Source organism: Lepisma saccharinum, chromosome 29 (genome assembly GCF_977018435.1).
Source record: "Lepisma saccharinum chromosome 29, izLepSacc3.1, whole genome shotgun sequence".
Classification (NCBI taxonomy): Eukaryota; Metazoa; Arthropoda; class Insecta; order Zygentoma; family Lepismatidae; genus Lepisma; species Lepisma saccharinum.
The window spans coordinates 43,743,637-43,755,066 of NC_139257.1; the positions used below are offsets into that span (position 1 = coordinate 43,743,637).

The 11,430-nt window shown below is 38.9% G+C and overlaps 1 protein-coding gene across 1 annotated transcript; it reads left to right on the top strand.

The window, feature by feature from the left end:
• The first annotated feature begins 8,774 nt into the window (after positions 1–8,774).
• Positions 8,775–9,839, top strand: LOC145981476 (uncharacterized). Its single transcript, XM_083114706.1, has one exon. It carries the CDS (start codon positions 8,775–8,777, stop codon positions 9,837–9,839), a length of 1,065 nt encoding a protein of 354 aa, XP_082970832.1.
• The last annotated feature ends 1,591 nt before the right edge of the window (positions 9,840–11,430 follow it).

Below are 11,430 nucleotides of genomic sequence, written 5' to 3' on the forward strand. Positions count from 1 at the left end.
TACTTCCCTCTCTCTCTAATACATGAGTTTTGCCAATAGCTCTGTCCTTCTCTACCACCGCTGCGTCGCCAGATGTTACAAAATTTACAAAATGTAAAAGTCAAAAATTTCAAACAGTGAAATCATTATCCTGTAGAGTTTTTTATGCTCTATTTAATGACGGCATTATATAACCTGTCATAAATTCATGTGATCTGAATTTTTCATAATTATGCAATTTTGCAAAACGCTTAATTTTTTTCTAGTAAATACTTCAAAAGCTATAAATATGAAACCGCTTGAACAACTTCGTCAGTTTTTTTTCTATGGGATCTATCGTGTTTGTAGATATGATATTCTTTGCCAGAGTGAAATAATTTGCTTACGACAAGAGTTATATATATATATATATATACATTGGATATTTTGTATAAATCATCAGAACGTAACACGAAAAAGTTGGTTAGCGAGAAACTTTTCTGTTTGTCGCGTTACACGTGCAGACCAAGCGAGAAAAGTGTTGACCATTGTTTGAAGTTATTTTTAGAATGCATTGTTACTCCACAGCACCGTTATTTATTCCGCAATCGTAGTTTCTTTTTGCGAGCTGTCTCGCGTATCAAATTCATTGCGCGCCACCAATGTTACAATTCAGTTGGAGGCAGGTGCCCCGGTTCATTAGGAAGTGCAGTGTGCTTTGTTTTCCGTAAAAAATGTATCTTAATGTTTGTTTTTGCATTTATTTCATTCTGTTTATGTAAAGGATACAATATTCAATGAGAGATGTTTGTTTGTTTGAGTTGGTGTTTTAAGTCCACTTTATGCACAGTAAGGCTAATCGGGACTGGACCTACAGTTTAAAGTGGGATCCGAACCACTTGTGCCTCCACCGGGTATCGAACCCGGGACCCCTTGATTGCAAGGCAATGACGCTACTACTGCGCGAGAGATGTAACAATAGTTGCGTGTATTACACATATAATGCAAATGTAAAATGGTAAATAGTTACGTCGAAATATAAACATTTACATGCAAATCTTGAGGTAACTATCCTTTGTTTTTGTTTTTCCAAAATGCATCAAATACATAGATTTTGAAGAATTCCTATACGATATTAAGGAAGTAAATTTGTCGCAATCATTAGCGATTAACAGCCACTCGATGCGACTCCGTTTGTTGATCTGGCAACGCCGCGCTCCATTTAACCCACTCCACCGTCCGCGGAGCGGCGGCAGCGCGCTGGGTAGGTGGGAGCACGTCTGCCTTGGCACTGGACGCGTCAATGCTTCAGTATCCAGATAACTGGTGTCCACTTTGCACGTGTTTTTGAAGTGTTAGGTGATAAGTGTTTTAGATTGTTTTGTTTTAATTTAAGTATTGCGGGTGATTTTCTGCAGTCTAATAATGCCATGCTATCCGTACAATTTAAAACAACGAATTTCTATGTACGACTCTTTACTTTATTACGAAATCTTGTAGGGAAGGAAGTTTCGCAGCATAATTCCCAGATTTTCCTGTTCCACACACAGACAGTGTTCGAAAACTTGATAAGAAGCGAATGGTGAAACGGCGTGTGCTTACTGAGGAGAAAGTAGACGACGTTAGAGCACGATTGGAACATACTCCTAAAAAATACCCCGCGCGAAATCCATAATACAATACAAGGGATTTTATATTACTATTAGGACTATTACTATCTTCCATTGCTGGTAAATTGTTGTATTCTTTCTTCAATAAGAACATACAACTAAAATCTCATGATAAACAATTACGTTGCTCCACATCTACTTGGATTTTTCAATAATAATTTGCTAACCAACGTGACGTCATATCCCATCAAGGAGTACCCTAATCGACCAACCTGTATGTATCTACCTTGATTACGCGGAGATCTGGCAACATGGCCCTCGGTTGCCATGGCAAACGTTGCTGCCATATGTTATCGAAAATTTACCACAAAATTGCCTTTAGTACGGCCTTAAACCTGAAGCCATACATGGGAAGAATTCAAAGAGAATGTCAGGAGAGAAACTGAAGCAATTTCGGAAGAAAAACTTATACGTGTTAGTGAAAATTTGCCTCTTGTAACAACGTACGTGTTCATTTTCATTGTAACTGTCAATGTACGGACGACTCGACCGTGAAAGGTACTGTATAATGTATAATAGTGCCATCTTGACTTACTTTTATTAATATTCTTGTGTTATTTTGTTATTTATATTTTTTCTCATTGTCGACAATTTTAGCGTAAAATGGCTATTTGTGCTGTATCTGGAATTATCTCAATAAATAACTAAGATTGGACAGAAAAATGAACCATTTTCACTTTTCTTGAGCAGCTATATAAAATCCTATAGTCTGATTTTGTAGAGCAGAACGAGAGCTATAAAATAGTGTAATATATTCATTGCAGCCCCAATAGTTCCCAAGATAATGTAGCAAAACCCGTGAGAGAAAACACAAACTTCAACAAAACTTATTCGGCAGAACCACAGTTCTCTCTGCGGTCCGCGCGCATTATATATAGAAGGCACAGAAAAAGAGAGCATTTAATAAAGACATTTAACGGAACCTTTTTTTTCTCTTTCCCTACTATAATTTTGCAACTTAAAATCCTTTCCCTATTATTACGTATTAAAGGTTCAAGTGCAATAAAAAATATAACGTGAGAGCTAAAAAAAACAATTGAGTCATTTTTCTCCTGTGCAGTCGGGACTGCATTCTTAGTTCCATTCTGGTCACGTTAGCCCAGGCGACCTCCATAGAGCCAACGATTGACCATTAGGACCTTATTATTCGGATCAAGGAGCAGAGAAAAAAATTGCAGGACGTGTCAATCAAATTGACCTCCCGAGGGTCAATTGAGTTCGTAAAAGTCCAATATTATGAGTAATACCTTTTCACCCTGCGGAAACATTGCAGACAGTTGTTGAGTAACTCGGATCATTTTGGAAGGAGATAATAGCGGATGGCGAAATAGAAGATGCACAAGCTTTAACAGTAAAGATAAAGCTCCCCTCTCCCCGTACATTGCAACATACCATGATAGTATATTTATTTATTTATTAAGAGCACAATAGGCAATTGTAGCGTTCTATAAACTGACGTTAGGCACGTTTAAAGAGCCTCAGTACGGCTGTAACCTCGTGGATGAAATCTTACCGAAATCCAGGCCCGTACCTAGCCCCCCCCCCCCTTCTCGAGCCATGAAATATTTTAATGCAAACCTACAAAATTATACGGCGTACGCTTTTAGAAGGAACATGAGTTTAGCCAATACGCAGCCAGGGCTGTCGCGCTGCTGCCAAACCAACTGCTAGCGGAAAGGAAACGCAGAGATTCGCCGTGTCCAATATTCAGCTTATTATATATAATGCATGCACGTGATATTTGAGTACAATGAAATATATAGTAAATAATTCTACACAGGATTATATCATATCACTGCAGCATATAAGATAAACTCGCACCTGAAAGAAGTTTGAAGGTATTTATTATAGACAAAATTATTGGGGGGGGCTCTGATCACTGAAATAAATAAATGAATGACTCATTCTCTCCCTCTCATAAAAGCCCACGAATTCCTCAAAAGTATCAAAAATTTTATTCACAGTTTTAATGCAGAATATTAATTGTCCACGGATGGATATGTCACAAGTTTTGTCAAACATAATAGCAAAATATTCCCGACTTTTAATATCTGCAAAACAGATCTCCCTAATATATCAATGATCTCGTTCTGAATGTCATGTGAGAGCCATGACGTCCCATCCACTACCCTAGTTCATGCACATCGTCTTTTGAAACTCTTTTTAGTAAAAATGTAAACAATACTCATAATTACAGTAATAGGTCATGTGTTTTGCTGTCACTGGTCATAGCCTCCCCAAAATTGATGGTTTAGCGGTCTCAGACCCCCAAAGTTGATGGTCTAGAACATTTCAAATGAGTATTTAAAGTTAAGTTCAAGTGGCACAATTCAGAGTAAACTTCACAAGAGAAGCAAAGTAATACATTAGATCCTCTTAAGCAAAATTATTGGGGGCTCTGCCCCCACATCGTTAACATTGGGGGGGCTCAAGCCCCCCCCCACCCCATGGAGTCGGCGCCTATGATTATAGAGGAACTTCTAGACCATCATCATCACTCTCGTCTCTGTTTTCTGGCATGTTTCCCAGGAAATATGAATAGGGGTTCACCGATTTCTGTGGTAGATACGTTACCCTGTTTTATAATACGCAACACAGTATGCCCACAGACACAACACGCTTTAGCCTAAGTTCTCGACTCGGAGAAAACACTGTTTCAGCACGCACTTCTTCCGACGCCAATTCCTTGAAGCAAGAATACACTAGATTTCTGTCTTGTGAACGTAATATTTTACCCTTGGTGCCTGTACTACTTGTAACAGGTTTCGAGAGCGACTTTATTAATTTGATTTGATTTACTTTATTTTATTTAACTTTTCTGTCACTTTTGGCTAATTGCGAAGATGGGAATGAGCGATGATATGATGAAATTGATGGATGGACATTCACAAAATCCATGTCCAGGCCGGGATTTGAACCTGGGATCCCTGGCGTCGTAGCGCGATATGCTAACCACTCCACCATGGGGGCCGGCGCGAAATTATTAAGTAACACTCGCGGAACACACACTATTGCATAACTATCGAACATAAGGACTGGACTTCACAGCGCGCTACGACGCCAGGGGTCCCGGGTTCGAATCCCAGCCCGGGAATAGGTGTTTGTAAGTGTCCCTTCATCAATTTCATCATATCATCATCCATCCCCATCTTTGCGATTAGCCAAAGGTAGCAGAAAAGCGAAGTAAAATAAACCAACATTTAATCAATCAATAAGGGCCATATTGAATCGTCTCACAACTGTTCTTCGTACAATTATCTTACACCGCCCTTGTTACGAAAACGCTGAACTGAACTCAGACTCGCAATTTTCGTAAACGCCCACGACAATGAAGGGCCATTTTTCATATTCAGCCGAATTTGACACCCATAGCTTTACCAAGACACAACCCAGCGGGGTTAACAAGGTGGCAAATAAAAAAAACAAAAACAGACGGAACACTGAAGGAAAACGAAGGGTCATTGTGTGTGTGTGTAGAGACGCGATGTTTCCCTTGTTTCTTCGAGAAACGATATCTCCGGCTGTAGGCGACGGAAATGCATGGGACTTGGACAGTCAGGTTCATAATGTCGTGTCCCATGCAATGATGAACCTTAAAGTGGCGAGTTTTATAAAGAACCTCTTGCGCGCAAAACAAATTACAGAACACGGCGCTTAAGTTGCTCGCCTCAGTTTCCTAACTGTACAACGTTGCACTGTTTCTATTGGCTGGTCGCCAAGGACACGCTCTCCGTAACTCCGCCAGATATCACTTCTAAAACCGTGCGTCGTATAACATGGATAAATTTTTAAGATTTTGCAAGAATTTTGAGAGAGACAGAAGTCTGCAGTCTACTATATTTAGTAATTTTAGTTTTATAACCATTTATGCGAACCTACTAAATTTTCCAATTTGGTCAGGACAGTTCACCATATTTACTCACTGTTTTGGCTTTTTTCGAACTGCAGTCTTGATGAGGAAATTATCCTCTCTTTGTGGCTAATTTACATTCAGACATGTTCTTCATTATAAAGTTAATTCCATAGCGTTGGTGGTCACATTCCGGGTATGAATTCCCATGGCGGAAGGGGGGATCTCCCATCTTCCCACCCTTGTTCTATTAAAATTTTCCGAGGGTAAGAGTTTGTGTTATAACAACAAAGATAAGCAATTAGTTTGGACCTCAAAGACACTTTACTAAGAATAACATCATAAACACATACAAAGAAGGAATAACAAAGAATGATGTCTGCCTGTGTGTGAATGCTGCATACATCTTTTGTTTCTGTTTCTCTCTCTCTCTCTCTCTCTCTCTCTCTCTCTCTCTCTCTCGGGCTGATAACAGCATCGGGTAAAAACATACTTCTACAGTCATAGATAAGATTTTAACATTATATCAAGGTGGCTGTTATTGCCACCCTAGGCCCCTGGAACATAGAAATTAGACCGACCTGTTATTTCTCCTCCATTTCTCACCTCCTTTCGTCAAGAATAAAACATAGCACTTACATGTAAATTTAATAGGAAACTAATGTCTTCTTAAAGTTTCTCATTTTTGTCCCTCTACCTAGTTATCTTTAATTTGCAATCGATTTTGCAGATGTGAACAATAACACACACTGCTTGAATGAAGATGGTGTTGGATGCACAACCGACTGTTCTTTTATTAGCCACATTTCTTGATTGCTAAGTTTTCTTTTCATCGGATTCAACTGAAAAGAGTAAATACATAACATTTCTACAATGCCTAAGTATGTCAGATACATCTAGGTAGGGGGAGGGGGGGGGTGCGAAAATCATTCTCGTCCTGGGCGCTGGAATCTCTAGCTACAACTCTGATAAGGAAATATTTTCTTTCGAGAGACCATTAATACAGTAGATTTACACCAATATAGAAACATAACACAATAAAAGTATGAAAATTTAATTATCATTTATAATAAAAAACAATAATTAAATAATACCTAACACTTATTAAAAACATTTCACCTATCTTCTAATTTTTTGACATTTTGTGCCAGTCGTTAAAGGAATTAATTTGCTAGTTTATAAATGTAGCAAATTATTTGTTTATATATGTTTATAAATATAAATATATATATATATTACTTAATTAATGATTTTAATTAATAATTGACATATATTTAATCACAATTATATATATATAACAAAGGTTTCGGACTTCGCCCCCCCCTCAAAAAAATCCTGGGTACGGGCCTGCCGAAATCCGAAATCCGAAATCAATATTTTCTGTAATTTAACTGATACAATCATAGAAAACATTCAATAATATTACTAATGGAGATATAAAATACTAAATTCAATTATATGAGTTGGTCAAATATTTATATAGGTATGTATGTACAATACATGTATATCCCATACAGCACACCAAGTTGCAGCTGTCTCGTCTCGTGGAGTCTCGTGGAAATGCTGTCTCGTCTCGAAAATATTCGTTTGTCTTATGACACATGGTCAATCTCGTCTCGTATCGAATTTTTAAAAGCCTGTCCCGTCTCGTCCTGTGGGCAACACTAGTTGCAGCCATATTTCCGAAATATAACTATCTCTCATTTACGTTTATGACATCATAGTTTTGCGTTGAATTTTTAGTAACCACCACACGAAGTCACAGTTTTGATTTGGAAACATTAGAATGTCTAAATAATATAACTGTAAAACATCTGATAAACAATTTACTAAACTCACTGTTATAAATTACACATAAATAGGAAGTTTCATTGTCTAGTTTCAGCAACATGACGTCTTTCGTACGTTTCTAAGCTACATTACACTGTTTACAGTGTAAAATTGCCTTACAAGTGCTGTATCTGAAACTTGGAATAAATAAATAAATAAATGTTTTTCTTCCTTTCCTCGTCGGATTTAGTGACTTAAGCATGCGTGGCGGCCATGACACTCGGCCGGCAATTGTTTGTTTTCTATACCCTGCAAGCAGGGCCGGATTGAGTTGGGTGCTATTGATGCTGCAGCATTAGGCCCATTCCTGAAATAGGCCCAGATGAAAACAAACAAGAATTTTCCGAAAGCTGAACAGTTTTCTATTGCTATAATAACCTGAAAATAAATCTTAGAATGAAATTTGGAGCCCCAATTTCTGACGCCTAGACACAGCATTACTTATTATACAGTTACTATTATTCTTTGCGCTGTGACGTAACTATAACGTCGTTGTGTTTATTGTTCACCGAAGATTTCAAGTTAATGCTATCAATTTTACGTTAAACAGTTTTCTTAGTAATTTAACTGCGTTTTTTGCAATATCTTGGCGATTGTTGCCACTTTATTATTGTTCGGTAATTGCGACGTAGTAAATTTTTCACCTTGAAAGTTAGTTGTACAGAAAAAATCGACGATATTGCATGAAAGCAGCGATTGTCATAATGAGGCTATATTGTCCTTTGTGACCCGACAGAGTAAAGCCCGTGTGTTGACTACCTAGCCGCTAAACAGGTCGAGGAAGAGAGGTGTTACTGGCGCGAGCTTGTGAAGCGGCTCATCGACACACTGATATTCCTAGCTGAGCGTGGTCTTGCTATAAGGGGCGCGGATGAGATCATAGGTTCCGCTCATAATGGTAACTACCTTGGCGTCATTGAGCTGATGGCGAAGTATGATACTCTGCTGGCTAGCCATATTAGAAACTATGTCAACGACGGGAAAGGTCACGTTTCCTATTTGTCATCTACAATATGCGATGAACTGGTGAAGCTCATTGGACGAAAGGTGCAGGATACCATCCTGAAAGAAGCCGAGGAGGCGAAGTATTTTTCTGTCTCCATTGACTCGACAACTGACGTATCACACCTCGATCAGCTGATGATTGTTATCCGGTACGTTCTGCCCCATGGTCCAGTTGAACGGTTCCTGACATTCATGCCTATGATGAGACACACGGCGGAGCAGTTGGCTAGCATTTCTGAACTTTCTGAAGGAAAAAGGCTTGGATATCACTAACTGCAGAGGCCAGTCGTATGACAATGCGTCAAACACGTCAGGACGGTACAATGGTGTACAGTCAATTGTGAAGCGAGAATGTAAATACGCCGCTTTCATTCCATGCTTCAACCACAGCCTAAACCTGATAGGACATCAGGCTGTTGAAAGCTGCAGTGGCTGTACCCAGTTTTTTTTTTATTTTGTCAATGGACTATGTTTTCCTGTCTGACTCAACATATCGCTGGCAGCAAGTAAAGAATCGCTGCAGGCTGACGCTCAAGGATTTGCCTGGAACACGATGGTGCGAACGTGCAGATGCTGTCGAAGCGCTGATAGAAGGGTGGAAGAGCATTCAGGAAGTCCTGGATGAGCTTTCGGCAGATAAGGAGCAGAAGGCAGATACGAGAAACCAGAGCGCGGGATTTTCACGCAGGATGAACGAACTTGGGACAGCAGTTATGGCAACTGCCTGGAACGATATCCGTGGCCGACTCAACAGCACGAGCATTAAGCTCCAAGATCCTACAGTCAGCCTGAATACGGCAACTGGCTTGATGGCATCACTGGTCGACACGGTTCAGTTTGCATGGGATAGATTTGACGTGTATGAGCAGGTGGCGACCGAAAAGGTTCAACACGGCGAATACAAAGATGAGCAGCGTCGAGGCCGTAAGCGAAAGCGAATGCCTGATGAAGGAGCTGCAAACGAAGCAGATCTCAGCCAAAGGGAAACGTTCAAAACTCAGACGTATCTGGTCATGATCGACAGTCTGTTAGCTGAACTGGAAAAGCGGATGAAGGCATATGACGATATTTGTAAAACATTCGGATTTCTCTCGGAGCTAACATCATTGAGCATTGAGCAGATCGAGGACAAAGCAAAGAATCTCGTTTCCTCGTATGCAGATGACTTGGAAGACACACTGGCGGCTGAGCTGGTACAGTTTGCTGCATTTATGCACACTCAGAAACCGGTGACTGTGAACGAATCTGCAGAGCATACCATGTACAGGCTTCTGTCATCGTTGAATCTTTCTCAGACATTTCCAAACGTCGAGATTGCGTTGCGCATCTATCTGTGCATGATGGTGTCCAATGCCTCCGGCGAACGGAGCTTCTCAAAGTTTGGAATAGTCAAAGGAGAGCTGCGGTCTTCAATGGGACAGGAAAGGCTAAGCATGAGCATTGAGTATGAGCTGCTGTGCAGCCTTGACTTCACTGACACGATCGAAGAATTTGCGCTTGCTAAGGCTCGAAAAACAGCAATATAAGTAAGCAGCACTATCATAATCACAAAAATAATAATAAAAAACAAGAAAAACATTAAAATAGAAGAGTAATATATATAACAGTTGGGCTGAAAAGTTCGTAGGCTGACTCATAGATGGCGTTACTAGAATTAAATCCATGTGATTTTTACTTAGTACTAACCTTCAAAAGATACGTGTATAAATTTCACAGCTGCCGGATAATTAGTTCGTGAGATATAGCATTGTGAGTGAAGCAGCTTTTGTTATTGTGAAAAAATGGATAAAAAAGAATTTCGTGTGTTAATAAAGCATTGCTTTTTGGCGAAAAAAATACTGTTGAAGCCAAGGCTTGGCTTGATAAACATTATTCGGACTCTGCACCAGGAAAATCAACCATTGAGAAGTGGTTTGCTAAATATAAAGGAGGCGAAATGAGCATCGAAGACGATGCACGCAGTGGACGCCCCAAAGAGGCTGTTACCGACGAAAACATCAAAAAAAGTCCACAAAATAATTTTAAATGATCGTAAAGTGAAGTTGATCGAGATAGCTGAGATTATTACATAGCGTTGTTGGAGCGTTTAAAGGATGAAATCACGAAAAAACGGCCCCATTTGAAGAAGAAAAAAGTGCTGTTTCATCAAGACAATGCACCGTGTCACAAATCAATGAAAACGATGGCAAAATTATATGAATTAGACTACGAATCGCTTCCCCAAACACCATATTCTCCAGATCTGGCCCCAAGTGACTTTTTCCTGTTTGCAGACCTTAAAAGAATGCTCGCTGGAAAGAAATTTAGCACTGATGAAGAGGTAATCGCCGAAACTGAGGCCTATTTTGAGGCTAAAGAGAAATCGTACTATAAAAATGGCATCGAAAAATTGTATGACCGCTATAATCGTTGTATCGCCCTCAAAGGCAACTTTATTGAATAATAAAATCGAATTTTGTCAAAAAAATATGTTTTACTATGTTAGCCTACGAACTTTTCAGCCCAACTGTTATATATATATATATATATATATATATATATATATTAACCATAGTATGTAAGTGCATCAGGCCCAATTTCGTCTCAATCAAATTTGAATATTTTATCTTCCTTAAAGAAAGATTGATTATAAATTGTACACAATAAACATATATTTTTTTAAAAATAAAATATTAATATTACATTAACTACACAGCCGTTTATAGTTTTAAAAAATCGCCATGTTCATTATTTCGGTAGTTTGATGGAAGCAGGAATTGAAGGTCTTAGATCTAAGTTAAACTGTTAATATCTCAAGATAGAGATAGATAGATAGAGGGAGAGAGATAACATACACCCCAAGTATTTGCGTCAACTACAATGCATGACTGACAGCAGACACTTATATTTTACTTGTCTTTTATGTTGCAGCTCATTTAAATTGAATGTGTATGCACTTATCTAATTTTCTTGATCTAAAACAGATTTATATACGTAGGTAATTAAGAAATGAACAATTGTGACAAATATCACATGTCTACATGACTCGAGAGTGTTACAACAGTCAAGTATTGAACAATGACAAATGAATCTCGCGTAAAACACTGCTACCTATTTCTACAGGTAGATAAGAAAGAG

Excerpts from the sequence above, each read along its gene's own strand:
- LOC145981476 (XM_083114706.1), top strand. The coding sequence starts at position 8,775 with ATGGACTATGTTTTCCTGTCTGACTCAACATATCGCTGGCAGCAAGTA.